Below are 22,374 nucleotides of genomic sequence, written 5' to 3'. Positions count from 1 at the left end.
ATCTCGGCTCACTGCAAACTCCGCCTTCCGGGTTCACACCATTCTCCTGCCGCAGCCTCCTGAGTACCTGGGACTACAGGCACCTGCCACCACGCCTGGCTAATTTTTTGTATTTTTAGTAGAGACGGGATTTCACCATGTTAGCCAGGATGGTCTCGATCTCCTGACCTCGTGATCTGCCCGCCTCGGCCTCCCAAAGTGCTGGGATTACAGGCGTGAGCTATCGAGCCCGGCCTCATAGATACTTTCTTATAATGTATATTGATTGAATTCAAGGCAAGACTGACCATGTTTAAGGAGAAACATAATTTTTATACTCAGTGAATTTTATGGGAGAGAAATAGGAATGCATTCTGTTTGCTTTCAGGAATTTTAGGTTAAAATCTGATCTTGTTCATCTAAACCTCCTCAAACTAGCATCTCTTAATCCTTTTTCTTTGATAAGTTAAACCTAGAGGGCCCGGCGTGGTGGCTCACGACTGTAATCCTAGCACTTTGGCAGGCCGAGGCAGGCGGATCACGAGGTCAGGAGATCGAGACCATCCTGGCTAACACCATGAAACCCCGTCTCTACTAAAAATACAAAAAAATTATCCGGGCGTGGTGGCGGGCGCCTGTCCCAGCTTCTCGGGAGGCTGAGGCAGGAGAATGGCGTGAACCCGGGAGGCGGAGCTTGCAGTGAACCGAGATTGAGCCACTGCACTCCAGCCTGAGAAACAGAGCAAGACTCCCTCTCAAAAAAAAAAAAAAAAAAAAAAACCTAGAGAAGCCTTTCCTAGCAAGCCGGCTCAGGTGAAAAAAAATCTAGAGAAGCCACTTAATATATTATTCTTATCCTTTGAACACTAAAAGCATTTTTCTTTAAAAGATGCCCTTGTTTACATGGCTGGAAGGGTAATGGAATATATCTGTCATTGTGCTCATAGAAATCACAGGTCTTGAATTCAGTCTGTAATATTCAAAATGAAAGAAAGTGCGTTTATCAGAATTTATTGTAGAACTGGCATTTGAAAAAAAGTCATTTTTCTAAAAGATTGTAGATCAATACTCCTAACATTCATTTCTTAGTTTTTACTCAGTTTCTTAAGCTTACCTAAATATACCTAGAGAAACTAATGATGACTATATGGACTAATTATAAGGCAATATGTTCACTTTGGTATAATCATTAATGGTTTATTTCTTTTAATTAATGTCAAATGCACATGAGCCATGTGATTCATGATTCAATGTCATTTTGAATGCCATTGAATGAATTCTTCACAGTGAATTTATTTTTTTATTTTATTTTATTTTATTGTAGAGACAGGGTCTCACTTTGTTGCCCAGGTTGGAGTGCAATGGCATGATCTCGGCTCACTGCAGCCTTAGACTCCTGGCCTCAAGTGTTCCTCCCACCTCAGCCTCTGGAGTAACTGGGACTACAGGCATGTGCCACCATATCTGGCTAATTTTTTATTTTTTCATTTTATTTTTTTTGAGATAGAGTCTTGCTCTGTTGCCCAGGCTGAAGTGCAGTGGTACAATCTGGGCTCACTGCAGCCTCTGCCTCTCAGGTTCAAGTGATTCTCCTGCCTCAGCCTCCTGAGTAGCTGAGATTATGGACACGCACCACTGTGCCCCGCCATTTTTTTTGTGTTTTTAGTAGAGACCGGGTTTCATCATGTTGGCCAGATTGGTCTTGAACTCCTGACCTCAAGTGAGCCATCCGCCTCGGCCTCTGAAAGTGCTGGGATTACAGGCGTGAGCCCCCGCATCCAGCCTAATTTTTTTATTTTTTGTAAAGTCTGGGTTTCACTATGTTACCCAAGCTGTTTTTGAACTCCTGAGTTCAAGCAGTCTTCTCGCCTCGGCCTCTCAAAGTGCTGGGTTTGCAGGCGTGAGCCACCTTGTCCAGCCAGCTGAATTTTTTTCAGAACTAACGTGAAGTCATTTTCTAACTTGTGCCTTTTTACTTCACTGTAATTAAAGAAGGAAAAAAAATAGAAAGCCTGACTCAGAACAACACCACCATCTAGGGGCCGCTCTCTTAATTGCGAGCTCATCCTGTTATACATCCAGAAGAGAGCCCTTGGAGACCAGAGTTCAACTTGCAGAGGTTAAATGATTTGCCTAAGGTCACAGTTACTTGCAGAGCCTAAAGTAAAACTTATCTCTGTGGATTTCCAATCCAGTTCTTTTTCCGTTTATTATGGCAAAGTGATAACTTTTTTTTAGCAGTTAAACAAGAAGAATTGATCTGTTTCATTGGCCTGTAATGGTTGTAGCCTCTAATACTTAACTATTAGAAAGAATTACACAGTATGTATTAAAGCCTTGAAGTTTTATCCTTCAGGAAGAAAAGTCCTGTCAGCTTCTTGGTTTTATGTGGACAATTTATATTGATGTTACCTAGAAACTGAAACATGAATGGATCCACTAATGGGGATTCCTTTTTCTCTTTAATAGAAAATATTTGAAAATTTAGAACATCAGATCTTGTACAGCTGTATCTTGTAGGGCTGTGCCCTTGGTAACAGTAGAGCAATCATAAATCTAGATTTTCATTAAAATATAACACAAAACACTGTTATTAGTATTTTGGAGTATAATAGATTAACCAAAGCACTGTTAAGCTAATAGATTTATATTTCAGAGTCTGAGACATATTCTGATTTTTTAAAGGAATTCTAATTATATGTATACCATGGATTATTTATCTTCAAGTACTGTAAATTAGGCAATAATTAAATGAAATTTTTTTAGGAGAAGTAATGTTTTAAATTCATAATTCTGGCAGGAATATTACCTACTGGTTGTCTATGTTTCACAAAAATTAACAATACCAGAATGTTGGCCTCTGGCTGTGCACTGTGACTCATGCCTGTAATCCCAGCACTTTGGGAGGCCAAGGCGGGTGGATAACCTGAGGTCAGGAGTTGGAAACCAGTCTGGCCAACATGGTGAAGCCCTGTCTCTACTAAAAATACAAAAATTAGCTGGGCTATGGTGGCATGGGCCTGGTTTCCCAGCTACTGGAGAGGGTGAGGCAGGAGAATTGCGCAAACCTGGGAAATGGAGGTTGCAATGAGCTGAAATTATGCCACTGCACTGCAGCCTGGGCAACAGAGAGTGACACCATCTCAAAAAAAAAAAAAAAAAGTGTGTGTATGTGTGTGTGTGTATATATATACATATATGTATATGTGTGTGTATATATATACATATATGTATATGTATTGTATACATATGTATACACGCGTGTGTATACATGTATGTGTGTACACATGTGTATACATGTGTGTGCGTGTATGCATATATGTGTATGCATATATATGCATGTGTATACGTGTGTACATGTGTGTATATATACATATGTATGTATATGCATATGTACATATACATATGTATGCATAGTATATACATGTACATACGTATGCTTACATATGTATATGTATACATACGTATGTATGCTTACATATGTATATGTATACATATGTATGTATACGTATATATACGTATACATATATGTATATATACACACTTTTAATATATACATGCATATACACATACGTATGTATGTATGTATATACATATGCATACACATATACACATACATATATACGTATATACATATACGTATACACAAATGTATATGTGTGTATATATACATATATAAATATACATGCACATATACACATATATATACATACACATATATACATATATACATATATGTATCAAAAAAATATGTATCAAAAAAATAATAATAGGGCCGGGATGGATGTTATACACTTCTAGGAGCTGACACCTGGCAATAATTTTTCTACCTTGACGTCTTTTTTTTTTTTTTTTCTGAGACGTAGTTTTGCCCTTGCTGTCCAGGCTGGAGTCCAGTGGTGCGATCTTGGCTCACTGCAACCTCTGCCCCCAGGTTCCAGCAATTCTCTTGCCTCAGCCTCCGAAGTAGCTAGGATTAGAGGTGACCACCACCACGCTTGGCTAGTTTTTTGTATCTGTATTTTTATTTTTGAGATGGAGTTTTGCTCGTTAACCCAGACTGGATTGCAATGGTGTGATTTTGGCTTACTGCACCCTCTGCCTCCTGGGTTCGAGCAATTCTCTTTCCTCAGCCTCCCAAGTAGCTGGGATTACAGGTGCCCACCACTGTGCCCAGCTAATTTTTATATTTTTAGTAAAGGCAGGATTTCACCATGTTGGTCAGGCTGGTCTCAAACTCATGACCTCAGGCGATCCACCCGCCTTGGCCTCCCAAAGTGCTGGGATTATAGGCATGAGCCACCGTGCCCAGCCAATTTTTTGTATTTTTAGTAGAGATGGAGTTTCGCCATGTTGGCCAGGCTGGTCTCGAACTCCTGGCCTCAGGTGATCCACCCGCCTCACCCTCCCAAAGTGCTGGGATTACACGTGTGAGCCACCGCACTCAGCCCTACCTTGACTTCTTAAATGATCTTAGCAAATGGAAACTCATTACCCTTCATAGCTGTCACACCTGCATTGCCTATCACAGCGTTACGTCAGAGAATTAATGACTCATTAAATTGGTATGACTGGATATTTAAAGATACTAAAGATTATTACTGAAATTTGGGGCTGTGTTAATAGGATTGTGGTTACATTTCTTTTTAAGAAATTTCAGAGATACATGATGAAATATTTACATTTGATACGTTAAATTTGCTTCAAATAATTGGGGAGGAGAAATTGTCAGGAACTGTGCAGTGTTTGACATTTTACCCAACTTGTAAGCTAAAAATTTAGCCTGGCATGGTTTCATGGATGTTAGCAGAAGACATGAGACTTCTGGGCCAGGAACAAAACACTTTATTACAGCAAAAGTGAGAACCAGAATTTCATGTTCTTCTGTGTCAGTTTCCCATACCCCCCCAAATCCCGAGGAGGTGATGCAAAGGGCCCATTATACAGTGAGTTGTGTGACAGGAGAGGAACACTGAGATCTACCACTTTTATAGCATGTGGAAGTAAGCTTGCTTTCTTTCCTGGGGGAGACATTACCTCATCCTTCAAGGTTGCTCACAAGGGTGCAAACACAGCCCTGAGAAGTGGCCAGGGTAAAGAACAGTCAAGGGATTGTATTCTTGGCATACTCAGCAAGAATGTGCAGAGACACTTAGGGTCTACAGCACATTGCCTTTTTCACTATTCACTCCTCAGCCTGACACATTCTTGGCCAAACTTAAATTTTTACACAAGTGTGCTACTCTGACAACCACTTCGATTAAGCTAACCAACAGAAGCCAGAACCAAATCCACTCAGTTTGTCTCATATGACATTTAATTAAGTCTATTATCAAGACTCAAAGCAGCAGATGAAGCCAACCTGCAGTATTGATCTCAGTCTTACTCTCCAGGGTCCCAGACAGCTCACTGTGAATAAATCTCAGGGAGTACCAGTAGGTCTGATTTTAGGCAGCCATGAGGTATTCTACGGCCAGGGTATTTTATTCATTAAGACCTGTACAGAGAATTCAAACTGATCTGTTAATCTCTGGTGTCGTTGCATTAATTAGACAATCGATGGGCCAGAAAGCGACCCCTGTCCTTAATGGGGAGACATCTCATGACCCATTTTTCCCCTACCCATTTTTCCGCTACATACAAAAATATAACCCCAAAGGACACACAAGTCACTTTGGTTCAGGACTCGCTGCTAAACCTGATTTGTATCATCACATTGGTTAAGTCACAGGGGCAGTGTCACCAAATAGCCGCAGCTTCAGTTGCCATATACAGTATTACCCAAGACCACTCAGTCATCAAAAGCATATGATCAGTCAGATTGAATCAAGGTTGTGTTGGTCCTGATGTCTGTATACATTCGAATTTGGGTGCTGTTGTTGATGGTATCAGGCACAGCAGAACAGTGCAGGACTGACCATGTTTATGAGAGATTTTCGTTTTCATAGCACATTTCATAGTGGTCTGGACAAGCCCAGCAGCAGGTCAGACTGTTAGCTGCAGCTGCCACTTGATTCAGGTAGCGGTTTTGAATCAAGGGCAGTGGTTCCAGCTGGGGGCAGTTTTGCCCTCCAGGGGACATTTGGCAATGTCTGAGCCATTTTTATTTGTCACAACTAGAGGGAAGGTGCTACTGGCATCTAGTGGGTAGAGGCCAGTGTAACTGCTAAACAGCGGATTATCCAGCCTAAAATATTAATAGTGCCAAGGTTGAGAAACTGACCTAGGGAACAAATTGTGCATTAATTATTCCCCTTCCAGCTAGGCATGGTGGCTCACACCTGTAATCCCAGCACTCTGGGAGGCCGAGGCAGAAGGATCCCTTGAGCCAGGAGTTTTAAGACCAGCCTGGGAAATATAGTGAGACCCTGTCTCTACAACAAATAAAAAATTAGCCAGGCATAGTGGCACGTGCCAGTAGTCCCAGCTACTTAGGAGGCTGAGGTGGGAGGGTCACTTGAGCCCGGAAGGTCAAGGCTGCAGTGAGCTGTGATAGCAGCATGGCACTCCAGCCTGGGCGACAGAATGAGACCCTGTCTTTACTCCTTAGTGTGGTCTAAGCTGTTTTCTCCCCAGATGCCAGGGTTGTTGCCTTCCCTCCACTGACATAAAATTAATACCTATAACACATTTTTCTTCAATCATCCTTTCTTTCATCCAGACCTTTTCTTTCACCTTCTTCTTTCACCCAGACCTTTTGTCCTGATTACTACCCAGGAGACAGTGAAATGGAGATAATCCCTTTCTGGGATTCTAGGACTGTCATATTCTGTGACCCAAATACCGGATAGTCAGGTATGTGGAACAGGAGGAGGTGAGGGTGATATACTCAGTAACCTCTTTAATGCTCAACAATGGCAGTTACCTGCAGATAGTAGGGAGTGTGAAATATTCATCAAATAATCTCACTTTTGGCTCACTGCTGAGTGGCCTTTGTGACAAAGGGCTCCCCACTGTCAGACTGCAAATAGTTTGGAAGACTAAGAATATGACACATTAGTTTCAAGAGCTATAATTGTGTGGTCAAAGTCAGTTGGTCAGACTGAAACAGCAATGTCGTAGCCTAAGAATGTCTCAACAGCAGTCAGCCCCTCTGCCATGAGTTGCCCTAACAGGAGGCCAAATGGCCAGTGTATTCAGTCAGTTAGGAGCAAGCGGGCCCAATCGCTTCTCGGCCTTTTGGCTAAGATCAAGTGTAGGAGCAAGCGGGCCCATGTCCTGTATAATATGGGCTTGTAAATTTACCTCCAGACAAATGGGATAACTTTAGCAGGGGTCACCAAGACTGGCATGCATGAGAAAGAGTTCTTACTGGGTGCCTAGTCCGCCATGGTGGATGTGTTGCCATTGTGAGGACAATCCAGGTGATGCTGGCTTCATCAGCAGCTTGATTCCACTAGGTGTTATCAGTCATAGGTGTTATCAGCCCTTAACTGTAGTCATCTACATGAATGACCCAGATGTTCTGTTTGGCAGCCACAATTTATTTTCATAGTTTATAGCCTTAAAAGAGATGTCTTTAGTCTGCCTTTCAAGTGGCAGACCAGATGTCTAGGCCATTAGTAACAGCGCAAGTCAGCAAAAACTAGTGTGGTGGCTCACACCTGTAATCTCAACTTTGGGAGGCTGAGGCAGGAGAATCACTGGAGTCTAAGAGTTCAAGACCAGCCTGGGCAACATAGCGAGATGCCCATCTCTACAAAAATTTTAAAAAGCAGGTCATGGGGACACACACCTGTAGCCCCAGCTACTCAGGAGATTGAGGTAGGAGGATCCCTGAGTCCAGGAGGTTGAGACTGCAGTGAGCTGTGATCACACCACTGCACTCCAGCCTGGGCAACAGCGCAAGACCCTGACTCTAAAAATAATAATTTTTAAAATAGAGCAAGGTTAATCAAAAGCAGTATTGGCTATGAGAACTAGGTTCTGCCCACTGAGCAGGGACTTCATTCACTTTAGTTGCATGGCTAGCACTGAGGTTGGATTGCAACAGCAGCACAATGGATACTATCAGCTTTCCATTCTGCAGAGCCATCAGTGAATCAGGCCCAATCATTTAGGACACTTAGGTGAAGTAAGGACCCCATTGACCCAACAGGTGCAAGTACGCTTCACGCAGTGGAGTGCTAGATAAACAGTTTTCCAGGAGTTTCTACTACCACTTCATGAAAAACCAAGATGATCCTAAGGCTGCTACATCCCAGAACACACGTTTTTTATCAGCAAGGCTTGTTTAGTGAGGCCTCCAATACCCAAAGCCCTCCAATAAGCCTAGAAGCAGCGAAAGGTTAAAGAGATAGCAGTTTGTCCTTGACTGCCAGAGGGATTAAGCACTGTGAATCCATCCACACAGCCCCAAGAAACTACTTGGTGAACAGGCTCCTGAATTTTTTTGGAGTTTTATCAAACACTTCTGTTGGTAGAGGTGTGATGAAACCACAGTCAAGGTATGAGATTGAGAATTCTGAGTTGTCAAACAACTGGACAGCATCCTCGCTCTCATGTGAAAACTGTGGCCATCAGAGAGTGGAAACACTTGTGTTTAAATACTGACACACACACACACACGGCAAATGGCAGAGGAGTTTGTTCCATTAACACTTTTCTAAATACAGCAGTGCCCTGAATGGGAGAATCTCCTCTGAATACATGAAGTGCACAGCATGTACACATCAGTCTCACATTTAGCAGTAGAAAATAGAACACTGAATTGGCCCAGAGGGACTCACATACTTAAATGTAAAAATATTTTTGCCTGGGCGCGGTGGCTCAAGCCTGTAATCCCAGCACTTTGGGAGGCCGAGGTGGGCGGGTCACCTGAGGTCAGGAGTTCAAGACCGGCCTGACCAACATGGAGAAACCCTGTCTCTACTAAAAATACAAAATTAGCCAGGCGTGGTGGCACATGCCTATAATCCCAGCTACTAGGGAGGCTGAGGAAGGAGAATCACTTGAACCTGGGAGGCAGAGGTTGCGGTGAGCCGAGATCGTGCCATTGCACTCCAGCCTGGGCAGCAAGAGTGAAATTCCCATCTCAAATAATATAGATATATTTTATAAATTTAAGAAACCTTTTTCTCCACTGCAAGTTTTGCCCAAACCCTGTCAGTTGAATTTGGATGCTTTATTTCCTTATTTACAGTAGGCATTGGCAAACTTTTCTCTGTGAAAAGCCAGATAAATGGTTTTGGCCTTGTGGGCCAAGGAACAAAACTGGGATGTAGGCATATAACAAGAGGAAACAAATCTCCACAAAATTATTAATGAAGTTCAAACTGTCATGATAATAATTGAGTACTTTTTTTGTAATACAGATCTACTAACGAGGAAAAAAATGGAATTTTTTTCTTTTGGGATGGGGAATAACATTTCATTAAATTAGAGCTTAGTGATTCCCATTATAAAAATGAGTTGCAAATTTTCATCTGTGAACAGTGACTTGTAATGAGATTTTATGTATTTCTTTTTTTTTTTTTTTTTTTTGAGATGGAGTCTCACTCTGTTGCCCAGGCTGGAGTGCAGTGGTGCAGTCTTGGCTCACTGTAACCTCCACCCACTGCAACCTCTGCCTCCCAGGTTGAAGCGATTCTCCTGCCTCAGCCTCCCAAGTAGCTGGGATTACAGGAGCATGCCATCACGCCTGACTAATGTTTGTATTTTTAGTAGGGACGGGATTTCACCATGTTGGCCAGGCTGGTCTTGAACTTCTGACCTCAAGTGATCCACCTGCCTTGGCCTCCCAAAGTGGTGGGATTACAGGCATGAGCCACAGTGCCTGGCCTGTATTTCATTTTTGAAGATGTCTTTTCACAGGTAAAACGTGTGTTGCTCAAAATGTTTGAGTGCGGTATTGCTGCAGTTTGCAGTGTGCACCTCAGTGTGAAGTGATGAGTGCACCACCTCAGTGTGAACTGCACCTGCACCACTGCAGTTGTAGTGCAAAAAGCAGCAAGTGGGCCAGGGGCTGTGGCTTGTGCCTGTAATTCAGCACTTTGGGAGACTGGGGCAATAGGATCCTTTTGAGTCCAGGAGTTTAAGACCAGCCTGGGCAACATAGTGAGACCCCATCTCTATTTAAAAATAGATTAAAAATTTTAAAAAGCAGAAACAGACAATATTTAAAGATAAATAAGTATGATCATGTTCCAATACGATTTGATTTGTGGATATTTATGTTTATTTTGAATTTCATATAATTTTCACACGTAGTAAAATATTTTTTCAAATCTATAAAAATAGAAAAAACATTCTCAGCTTACAGACTATACAAAAATGGAAACTGGCCAGATTTACCATAGGCAGCAATTTGCCAGCTCAGCCTGGACTAAGGATTATATCACATGGATGGTTAGCAGTTATAACTGCAGCTGCTTATAAGATCATAGGTGAAGAAGTCCCTGATACAGAAAATCAGAGCAAGGACACAATGCTAAAAACTGAAATTTAGGAAAACTTTACCTGCAAAATTTTTTTTTTTTTTTTTTTTTTTGAGACAGATTCTGGCTCTGTCTCCCAGGCTGGAGTGCAGTGGCACAATCTCGGCTCACTGCAACCTCCTCCTCCAGGGTTCAAGTGATTCTCCTGCCTCAGCCTCCCGAGTAGCTGGGATTACAGGCCCACGCCACCAAGCCCGGCTAATTTTTGTATTTTTAGTAGAGACAGGGTTTCACCACGTTGACCAGGCTGGTCTGGAACTCCTGACCTCAAGTGATCTGCCAAGCTTGGCCTCCCAGAGTGCTGGGATTACCAGCCTGGCCAACATGGTGAAACCCCATCTCTACTAAAAATAACAAAATCAGTTGGGCATGGTGGCACACACCTGTAATCCCAGCCTCTCAGGAGGTTGGGGCAGGAGAATCGCTTGAACCTGGGAGGCAGAGGTTGCAGTGGGCTGAGATCGCGCCATTGCGCTCCAGCCTAGGCGACAAGAGCGAAACTCCGTATCAAAAATTTAAAAAAGAATATACTGCCTATGTAACACTACTTAATCAGAAAAAAACCCTAGTAAGACATATTCAAGCAAAATTACTGGATTTTAAAGAAACAGGCCGAGCGCAGTGGCTCACGCCTGTAATCCCAGCCCTTTGGGAGGCCGAAGCAGGCGGATCACAAGGTCAGGAGATCAAGACCATCCTGGCTAACACGGTGAAACTCCGCTTCTACTAAAAATACAAAAAAATTAGCCGGGCATGGTGGTGGGTGCCTGTAGTCCCAGCTGCTCGGGAGGCTGAGGCAGGAGAATGGCGTGAACCTGGGAGGTGGAGCTTGCAGTGAGCTGAGATCGCGCCACTGCACTCCAGCCTGGGCAACACAGCGAGACTCCGTCTCAAAAAAAAAAAAAAAGACAGAAAAAATTGGGGGGACTCTACCCAAAACCAAAGACTTTTAAAAGAAACTTATACTTTTCACTAGCAATGCTTTATGTTATTAAAAAAAAATGGGAGTAGCATATTTAAGATGCTCAAAGAGTGAGCCAAGGAGCTAAGGATGCAGCAATAGTGACTTTGAGATATAAAGTACACTGACAAATTATACTCACCATGGAGGAATAAGAACTTCCTAAGGAACCTACCAAAGAACATGCTTCAGACAACCAAAATAGCCATCAATCTAAAGACTGGTGGTGGGCATTAAACATAGTTACTTGTGGCTGGGTGCAGTGGCTCACACCTGTGATCTCAGTACTTTGGGAGGCCAAGGCAGGTGGATCACCTAAGGTCAGGGGTTCGAGACCACCCTGGCCAACATGGTGAAACCCCATCTCTACTAAAAATACAAAAAATTAGCCGGGCGTGGTGGCAGGCGCCTGTAATCCCAGTTACTAAGGAGGCTAAGGCAGGGGAATCTCTTGAACCCGGGAGGTGGAGGTTGCAGTGAGCCATGATCACGCCACTGCACTCCAGCCTGAGGGACAAGAGCGAGACGTCATCTCAAAAAACAACAACAACAACAACAAAACATAGTTACTTGTAGCACTGAGACTAAATGAAAGCTAAGTGGGAGAGTAGTCAAGTGATGGCTGTATACTCAAGCAGTTCTGACACAGTGCAACTATGAAAACTTCTTGGGAAAATTAGGACAAGAACATGCCCCCAAAAATTGTAACTGTTTTCAGTAATCACTTTGATCTCCCCTTCCACACTCTTCCACATTTAAGAACTGGTGTCATTACATTAGCCCCACCCAGGTAATTCAAGATATTCTCCCTAGCAGTTTTTCCCCCTTTTCACATTAGTATGCACTTTCATTAGTGATATTGCTCAACTATTCAAATTAAAGAAGCAAAAGCCCATTTCAAATTGAATATTCGTTTTGCTACTAACAACAGCCATGCCTTTTTTTTTTTTTTTTTGAGACAGAGTCTCGCTCTGTTGCCCAGGCTGGAGTGCAGTGGCACGATCTTGCTCACTGCAAGCTCCGCCTCCCGGGTTCGTGCCATTCTCCTGCCTCAGCCTCCCGAGTAGCTGGGACTACAGGCGCCTGCCACCACGCCCGCTAATTTTTTGTATTTTTAGTAGAGACGGGGTTTCACCGTGTTAGCCGGGATGGTCTCGATCTCCTGGCCTCGTGATCCACCCACCTCGGCCTCCCAAAGTGCTAGGATTACAAGCGTGAGCCACTGCACCCGGCCAGCCATGCCTTAATACAAAGGTCTTTTAGTCATCTGTTTTTGAAGGGTCGTGTATCCCTGATCACCAAAGTTTTCCTATGAGAAACTAAGGTAAAATAGTTTAAGTAAAATCAATAAAGAAAAGCCATCCAGCCGAGATCATGCCTTTGCACTCCAGCCTAGTCAACAAAAGCAAAATTCCGTCTCCAAAGAAAAAAGAAAAGCCATCCAGATACTTAAAGTGAGAAATTTGCAACACCCCTTAGTGTTTTTCAGTAGATGGGTATGTTAACCACCTTCGAGTTGGTCTCTGGGAAGGAAACTAGATTAAATCCATCAAATAAGCCAAACAATTTTTTAAAAATAAAGTATATGGCCAGGTGTGGTGGCTCACGCCTGAAATTCCAGCACTTTGGGAGGACAAGGCAGGTGGATCATGAGGTCAGGAGATCAAGACCATCCTGGCTAACACAGTGAAACCCTATCTCTACTAAAAATACAAAAAATTAGCTGGGCATGGTGGCGGGCACCTGTAGTCCCAGCTACTCGGGAGGCTGAGGCAGGAGAATGACTTGAACCCGGGAGGCAGAGGTTGCAGTGAGCTGAGATTGTGCCACTGCACTCCAGTCTGGGCAACAGAGCAAGACTGTGTCTCAAAACAAACAAACAAAAAAAGCATTATTTTTGGAAACTTTTTCAAATGAGCCCTTCTAAAAGTAGAATACTATGCCAACCCCTATTCCAAGGTGTAGCAGATTAGAGCTTGATTATGGATTATACCATTATCTTACTAAATGATATCCAGTCTCAGTGCATCAAGAGGAACACCACCATTTATGTAATAATCGGTCCTCATCCCATGACCTCTTTTTCTACCCTGGGGAGGGAGCCCCTGCCATTTGGGACCCATATCTATGTCTAAACCAGCCTTTAGTAGAAAATAAAGCATTTGCTTCTTGGCTAAGGGAAATTAATAGGGAATATCACTCATTCCTTTACTCAACAAATATTGAACTAGGCAATGACGATCTGACAGTGAATCAGTGCCCTACCACCACCAAAAACACTGTCCTCATGGAATTTTTCTCATAGACACGAGTAAACAAAACTGTGGAAAAAAATCACGAGTGTCAGAAGGCATCACCAGATTCTACAGAGGAGACATTATTAGAACAGACTTCAATTCCTCATTCAGGTTGCTTAAAAATAAACAGCAAACAGCAGAGACTTCAAGGAGGTGAAATAAACACTGTGGCCATGTAAAGGAGACTATTTCAAGCACAGGGAAGAGCAAGAGGAATAGGAGTAGGAGACAAGTCAGATGCAAGGTCACATGGGATCTTTGAATGAATCATCTAAAACAGATTTTCAGGGCCTGGTATAGTGGCTCACACCTGTAATTGGGAGGATCACTTGAGGCCAGGAGTTCCAGACCAGCCTTGGAGCCTTGGGAATATAGCAAGACCCCATTTCCACAAGAAATATTTTAAAATTAGCCAGCCATGGTGGCACACACCTGTAGCCCCAGCTACTCAGGAGGCTAAGGCAGGAGGATCACTTGAGGCCGGGAATGCAAAGCTGCAGTGAGCTGATTGCCTCACTGCATTCCATTCGGGGCAACAGAGTGAGATCCTGCCTATAAAAAATAAAAGACTTCCACAAGATAGGACAGACAAGGTAGGAGTAACCATCCAAGTAGTAATGGTGGCTTGTTTCAAATAGCGGAAGATGGTAATAATTGATTAGACTCCAGATATATATAGTTTGAATCAACTGTGAATGGTCAAGGATGACCACAGAGGATTTTGGCCTAAGCAACCAAAAGGGTGGGTACAATTGAGATAATACCATTTTAGAACATTGTATGTTAAATGCCTGTCTGACATCCAAGTGGGGATATCAAGTAGGCAGTTAGACAAACCTGGATGTCCCAAAGAAAGATATAGGCTAGAAATATAAAAATCTCCATTAATTTAAAACCAAGAACCTAGGGAGAGTATAGAAATGTCTAAGGACCAAGCCCTAGGGCCTTTTTTTTTTTTTTTTTTTTGAGACGGAGTCTCACACTGTCTCCCCGGCTGGAGTGCAGTAGCCCAATCTCAGCTCACTACAACCTCTTCCTCCCGGGTTCACGCAATTCTCCTGCCTGAGTCTCCCAAGTAGCTGGGATTACAGGTGCACACCACCACACCCAGCAAACTTTTTGTATTTTTTAGTAGAGATGGGGTTTCACTATGTTGGCCAGCCTGGTCTCTTAACTCCTGACCTCGTGATCCGCCCGCCTCAGCCTCCCAAAGTGCTGGGATTACAGGCGTGAGCCACTGCGCCCGACCAGCCCTAGGGCCTTCTAAAACTGATTAAGTCTAAAAAATGGGCTGGGCACGGTTGCTCACGCCTGTAATGCCAGCACTTTGGGAGGCCGAGGCAGGTGGATCACAAGGTCAGGAGATCGAGACCATCCTGGCTAACACAGTGAAACCCCGTCTCTACTAAAAAATACAAAAAATTAGCCAGGCGAGGTGGCGGGCGCCTGTAGTCCCAGCTACTGGGGAGGCTGAGGCAGGAGAATGGCGTGAACCCCGGGGGGCGGAGCCTGCAGTGAGCCGAGATCGCGCCACTGCACTCAGGGCTGGGCAACAGCAAGACTCTGCCTCAAAAAAAAAATCTAAAAAATGAACGAGTAAAGGAGTAGCCAATGATGTAGGAGGAAAAGCTTGAGTCGAGGATCTGGAAGACAGTTAAAATCAGGAAGAAATCAACTGTCAAGAGTCACTAATAGGACAAAGTGACAAGCAAGTCACTAATAGAGGTCAAGTAAAAGGCCTCTAGTAAAAGAATGGACCGCTGGATTTAGCAACAAAATCACTGCTAATCTTGACAATGAAATTTCTAGTAGTGTTGGGAGGAAAGCCTAACTGCAGCAAATTCAAGAAAAATCAAATAAAAACTGAAAAATGTGGCTGGGCACCATGGCTCACACCTATACTCCCAGCACTTTGGTGGCTGAGGCAGGAGGATCCCTTGAGGCCGGGAATTTGAGACCAGTCTGGACATAACGGCCAAGACCCTACAAAGAACTTAAAAACCAGCAGATTAGGCCTGGTGCAGTGGCTCACACCTGTAATCTCAGCAATTTGGGAGGCCAAGGCGGGAGGATCACTTGAGGCCAAGAATTCAAGACAAGCCTGGCCAACATAGCGAAACCCCCATCTCCACTAAAAAATGCAAAAATTAGCCCAACATGGTGGTGGGTGCCTATAATCCTAGCTACTGGGAAGGCTGACACAAGCATCGCTTGAACCTAGGAGATGGAGGTTGCAGTGACCCAAGATCGCACCACTGCACTCCAGCCTGGATGACAGTGAGACTGTCTTTAAAAAGCTGAGTGTGGTGGCACAGGCCTGTGTCCCAACTACTCAGGAGGCCTGAGAGGGAGAGCTGCTTGAGCCCAGGAGTTTAGGGTTACAGTGAGCTATGATCACACCATTCTACTCCATCCTGGGTGACACAGTAAGATGATGTCTCTCAAACGTAATTTTTTTTTCAAGTCTCACTTTGTAGCCCAGACTGGAGTGCAGTGGTGTGTTCCTAGCTCACTGCAACCTCCACCTCCCAGGTTCAAGTGATTTTCATGCCTCAGCCTCCCAAGAAGCTGGGATTACAGGCGCCCTGCCACCACCCCTGGCTATTTTTAGGTGAGACTGTGTCTCACCATGTTGGCCAGGCTGGTCTTGAACTTCTGACCTCAGGCAATCCACCTACCTCAGCCTCCCAAAGTGCTGGGATTACTGGCATAAACTACCGCACTTGACCTCTAAAATATTTCTATGTAAAAGAAGTTCTAAAAATTAAAAAAATTAAATGATACATAAAAAATTCCTTTGAGCTTTGCTATAAAGGGATTTAGTAAGGTGCTCTGGGAGGGGGTATACTAGTATTTGTATGGTGATGGAAGGGACAGTGAGGAATTGATAAAGGTGCGAAATGCTGAAGCCATGAGGCTGATTAGGCAAAAACAAAAAGGCTGTCTTATGTCTTAGCACAATCCATCCAGTGGTATGACAGAAGGTAGTATGATTAACACATGCATAGGTGGCAGAGTATAGGTAACAGAAATTTGTGGGGTTCTTTTCTCTGCTTTACAACTTTTTTAGTGATTATAGGAAGCAAGGTTACCAGCTAAGCAAGAAATGAGAAAACTGAAGGCTTGAGAAGAGGTAGAAACTGAATGAATGAGTGACTGTAGGTGGATAGCACTAAATGCCCACTTGGTAACAGCTTCTCCGCTCCATTTCAGCTTCACAGTAAAGGTGCATAGTAGTACGTTTATATCCAATTTGTCTGGGTCAGAAAAGTTTACCAGCTGTCAAATTTACTGTCTAATCCACCAAGCTGTCAGATTTTTTAAAAAGAATGTTCAGAAGCAAATCATCACAAATAACACTTTTTATTTGCCACTATTTGAAGTCTGAACTTTAAACAGATTCTTGGACTGGTGGTTCATATCCATCAGCTCGTTCAACTTTAGCACCTGTCTCGTCCCCAGTGGCTTTTCCAGAACTACTGCCTTCACCATGAAGCTCCATGAGCTTTCCCACTAAAAGGCAAAAAACAAACAAACAAAAAACTGTCAGTATATCTTGAAATAATGGTCATCACTACTATGCAAGCATGACAGGAAGAAAAAGGCCATGATATGGCCCCACACTCCTCCTCCACCCAAAAACAATGTATTTGGCCCTACAGGAATCACATGATTTCTCACTTACATTCAAACTTGGGCTTCTTCAGCATTTTTACTTTTCTAACGAAGACATCATGGAGAGGATAAATAGATTGGCAAGCCTTTTCTATGTCTTTTCCAATGCTGTCTGGAATCCTGCAAACCAGTAACAGTAAATTTTTTTTCTTAAAGTCCTAGTTCTCAGATATAAGATAAGCCATTTCCTTTAAAAGTAGAGAAGCCCTGGAATAAACCTACACATAACACCTACCTCATTTAACCTGCATAAATCCTGTAAGATAAACTATTATTTTCCTTTCACATGTAAATGATAGATGATCTGAATTACATAGCTAGCTAGTGGCAAAGTTAGTAGAGTCTTCTGAGTCCAAGCCTTATGCTTTTTCCATTACACCCTCTTAGCTAACTGTATATTGCATGGGAACATCAGAAAAATTTAAGTTATCACTGGCCATCATCTGGGACCGAAACTTTTTTCATCACTTATTCCCATGCATTACTAATCATGAAAGGTTTTGTCTATTCAGTGTATTTTCTCTGTGTTTGTGTGTGTGTATACATATATATACGTATGTTTTTTATTTTTTGGGACAGGGTCTCCCTATATTGCCCAGGCTGGCCTCAAACTCCTGGGCTCAAACAATCCTACCACCTCAGCCTCCTGAGTAGCTGGGACTCCAGGCACATCCCACTCCACTCAACTTATTCAGTGTATTTTCCAAGTAGGGGAAAAACATTTCCTGTCCTTCAACTCCATCTACTGTGAGACAGCTTCATTCAAAATAAACAAACACGAAAAAACTGTTATCATTTACAGAGTACTAGCAGATCACCTGAAGTCAGGAGTTCAAGACCAGCCTGGCCAACATGGTGAAACCCCATCTCTACTAAAAATAAAAAAAAATTAGCTGGGCATGGTGGCAGTCCCCTGTATTCCCAGCTACTCAGGAGGCTGAGGCTCAAGAACTGCTTGAACCCAAGAAGCAGTGGTTGCAGTGAGCCAAGGAGGATCGCAACACTGCACTCCAGCCTGGGCAACACAGCAAGACTCTGACTCAAATAATAATAATAGTAATAATAATAATCATATTTACTGAGTACTTAACACTCTTTCACTTAAAGAGATATAGCTAGAAGGATTCACAAACAAGATTTCAACAGACCTTTACCTTGTCTCATATGCTTTCCCTCATCTGAGGAATAATCCAATACTCAAGGTTGTGTTGTGTGAGGAAGCAAAGAAACACTTACAATTTATTGACCACTTCTTTCAAGTCATTTGTCTGCACCTCTCGGGTCATGATTTCCATCATCTTCTTCCTGATTTGGCGGACCTGTTGGTGCTGAGCGTAAGAGGTCTTCCGTATCTGATTGTTACGTTTTTTAGTAAAACCAACACAGAACAGACGAAGCAAGTAACCATCAGTAGTCTTGACATCAACATGAGCTTCAATCATTGTCTGGAGAAAAAAGATACCATCAGATTATCAGGTTTTATGTTATCCATTTATCCCTCAAGTTCTAATTTTAAAAAGCTGGAATGTCAAACACTCATTATTAAATATAAAGTATCCTAATATAGGTAACATCTCTTAAGTTTACAGAATTAACTTCCTTGAACTTACCAATAGTTATCCCGAAATTCTTACCCAATTAAATAACCAGGTCCTCTCAACTGCCCTCCCTCCTCCTTTCTACCCTCCATTATCACTACCCCTATCTCAATGGCACCCAAACCCACATCCATTGCATATACATATACCCCTTTAAACAGCTCATACCCCCTGAAGTGTAAAACTACACCAGAGGAAAATGGGTTCTAAGAGGATCCACGGTATTCTATGGTATGAACATCTACAGTGATTATGTCATTTTTCAAGAAACTGTTGTAAATAGGTGACTGCTATAATAACTCTAAATGCATATTTTGAAAGATGTCTTTTATGTTCCAAACTAAAGCCATGCTGATGATTAAATACCCAATTTCAGAGCTAAAATATAATTAAAAACCCCTAGTTAGTGGTCATATTATTGCCTAAATTGAAAAAACAAAAACCATCTTGGGTAGTGATGAAAACTGATTTACCTTGTTTGCATTTTGTAAATTTGATACCTTAATATAAAAAAAAAACTAATCAAATACAATTTACAGCTAAGGGACCTTAAAATATTTCTAGAAATGTAAACCATAAAGCCTTAGAGGAATGTCAGGATAAATGTAACAGTATAATCAGTATGTATCATTTGGGACCGAAACATTTTGTCATCATTCATTCCCACATACAAAATATTCGAACTATGCCAGGTGCAGTGGCTCACGCCTGTAATCCCAGCACTTTGAGAGGCTGAGGCTGGCAGATCACTTGAAGTCAGGAGTTCGAGACCAGCCTGGCCAATATGGTGAAACCCTGTCTCTACTAAAAATACAAAAATTAGCCGGGCGTAGTGGCAGGTGCCTGTAATCCCAGCTACTCAGGAGGCTGAGGCACGAGAATCACTTGAACCCAGGAGGAGGTTGCAGTGAGCAGAGATGGCGCCACCGCACTCCAGCCTGGACAATAAGAGACTCAGTCTCCCAAAAACAAAAAAACTCCCACAAAATATTCCAACTGGATAGTTAGCCAGACACATCTGAAATATTTTCATTTCATCCTCACAATTCAATAAAATGACACTCTTACCTGCACTTTACAAATAAAGAAACCGAGGCTTAGAAAACAAGTTACTTTCCAAAGAGAACACAATAGGGAAATGGAGCCCAGATTTTAACCTCACTCCAGAGGCTCTGCCACAATTATGCTCTATTGCCACAGTTAATCAACATTCACTCAATTCTGAGGTCAAAAAATATCCTTAAGACAGGCAAACCGCCCACCTGCACCTAAACGTTCCTCAAAAAAAGCCACTAATCTATGCAGCAAGAAAATCTGACTTTGATGATACACCATTATTAAATCTTAGATTTAAATAGTAAGTAAAATATGGGGTGGCAACCCCAGAGTTAGCACTCAACAACAGCAAGAAAACAAAAATTTAAAATGAACTTTGTGGACATTTCACTGGTCTCAATAAATCATTTTATTTATTTAACTTTTTAAATTTATTTAACTTGCTCCTTCTGGTCATCAAACCATGCTATCCTTGGTCAAACACCCATAGCACAACCACTGTAAGGAACTTTGGGTCTCACCTGCCATTTTTTGACCATGGAACACATTTTGTCACGGGTAAGATCCATGCCATGGAAGTTAGTCAGGCAGTTTTTACCCTGAACATCTTCAGTAATCAGCTTGAATTTTCTAAATGCAACTTCATCATTCTGCAAATCAGCAAGACTCACTTCAAACACACGACCCTTGAGACCATCAGATGCAATTTCTACAAAAGAAAAAACAAGTATCTTAACATTTAGGAACCATATAAGCAAAGTCAAGCCTGTAAACTGAGGGTAGAAATTAAGTTAATGGTAAATTATAAAGACCTTAACCTTTGTTATCAAATCTATCCAGACACCAGTGACATCGACAGTACTTATTAGAAGCTCAAAACTACCTATGGCACATTTTCTTAATTCAAAAAGCATCATCTTGCTTCTCCAAGTGCTGTACTAAAAACCAGCTCCACAGGTGCCAAGGCTGCAACCAAGAGCTGACATTTCCTTAAAGTCTCCCACCACAGGACCAACAGACCAAGATGCCTGCTACAATATACAAGCACCAACTTAAGGAAAATACAAACCAAGAATAAGCTACTTACTCGTTCCTTGGGTCCTAGTGACGAGCGTCTTTCCAATATTTCTTATATTGAACATAGCAGGTGCTTTCACGTCATACCAATCTTTCTTAGAAAATGGATCAACCCTGGATTTTAAGAAAATGCTTAAGTTCCATTGCAGATCATTCTTACTGTATTTATCACTGTTTATTTCCCATTAATATTTTAAAAAGCTAACCGGCAATTTGATACCAAAGTGTATCTCACAGTGAGGTGAGGGGAACAAACATAAATCTAGCTCTTCCCACTGTAGGTTTCACTGCATGCATCAGACTTTGAAAAGTTATGTCCACTTCCCACCCTCATCGGTCCTTCCACTACACAGGCACTTGGAGTAACATGCATCGGTCCTTCCACTATACAGGCACGAGTAACATGCAGTCTCATTAACTTTGCTAGCACGTAATGGCATGTACTGGTAACTAAGACCCTGCATGGCCTCAAAGCTTAGTAGGAGCTCACAGATTCCAGCGGGACCAAGCAAAAGCGGGATTGACGGGTCCTGAATGGATAGAAGGGTGCTTTTCTCAACTCCTGCTGTCGCAGTGCCATCAAACACTCGCGGAATTGAGGCAGCCCGTGAGCCCACAAAACATTCCAGCCGAGTCACGGCGGCAAGCCGGCTCAAACGCGACGCGCACAAGGACCAGAAGGCCTGGGAAAAGCAGCCGACTTGCCGCTACTCAACACCCAGACCCTCCAGGCCGCGTTGTGGGTGTACCAACCCGCCACGGCCCGCACAATCCGACTGGAATCCTCGCCATCCGGCCTATGCCGCGATCTAGGACCAGCCCGCCGATTCCAGCAGACACCCAAAAAGCAAGACGCCACGACAGTCGCCACTTACACTTTCTTCTTGGCTCCCTTTTTGCCGCCTTTGGTAAGGCGCTTGTTCTTGCCAACCGCCATGATGCTAGTCAGAGAGCCAAAAGGGCGGAAGTGTGAGCCGCGCGAGAACTTAGGCGTACGGGGGCGGGGCTCGCCGTCTACGTGACCTTTGCCCTGTTATTCTTCCGGCCTCAAGAATTCCGCGACAGTAGAGAGCGCCACTCCTTCGACTGTGGTTGCGACACCGCCATCGTGTGTGGGGAGGCCGCGCGGCATGCCGCTTGCTCACTGGAGGCTGCGCTGTGTAGACGAAGGCGTCGGTGGCCTGACGTCTGGTTACCTGTGGTTTCGTGGCTGTGACGTCGGGAAGTAAGTTTCTGTAAAACGAGACGCCCACTCAACATCGTTCAAAGCTGAACTCACCGTCTAACCCCCAAAC

At 43.1% G+C, this 22,374-nt stretch overlaps 1 protein-coding gene and 2 non-coding genes across 3 annotated transcripts; all 3 read right to left on the bottom strand.

The window, feature by feature from the left end:
* Window positions 1-17,015: 17,015 nt before the first annotated feature.
* Window positions 17,016-22,102, bottom strand: RPS3A (ribosomal protein S3A). Its single transcript, XM_032148206.2, has 6 exons — window positions 21,955-22,102; window positions 21,090-21,193; window positions 20,524-20,711; window positions 18,585-18,793; window positions 17,359-17,468; window positions 17,016-17,186 (listed from the first exon to the last, which is right to left on the bottom strand). The coding sequence occupies exons 1-6, from the start codon at window positions 22,014-22,016 to the stop codon at window positions 17,065-17,067; spliced, it is 795 nt and encodes a 264-aa protein (XP_032004097.1). The 5' UTR covers window positions 22,017-22,102; the 3' UTR covers window positions 17,016-17,064.
* LOC116466185 (small nucleolar RNA SNORD73) lies at window positions 17,756-17,821 on the bottom strand. The gene has a single exon (XR_004247425.1). It is a non-coding gene; the product is annotated as a small nucleolar RNA SNORD73 (small nucleolar RNA).
* Window positions 19,537-19,608, bottom strand: LOC116466184 (small nucleolar RNA SNORD73). The gene has a single exon (XR_004247424.1). It is a non-coding gene; the product is annotated as a small nucleolar RNA SNORD73 (small nucleolar RNA).
* Window positions 22,103-22,374: the final 272 nt, after the last annotated feature.

This window comes from Hylobates moloch, unplaced genomic scaffold, assembly GCF_009828535.3.
Source record: "Hylobates moloch isolate HMO894 unplaced genomic scaffold, HMol_V3 SCAFFOLD_3, whole genome shotgun sequence".
Taxonomy (NCBI): domain Eukaryota; kingdom Metazoa; phylum Chordata; class Mammalia; order Primates; family Hylobatidae; genus Hylobates; species Hylobates moloch.
The sequence above is the reverse complement of the archived record's forward strand: the minus strand, read 5'-3'. Positions and strand labels throughout refer to the sequence as shown.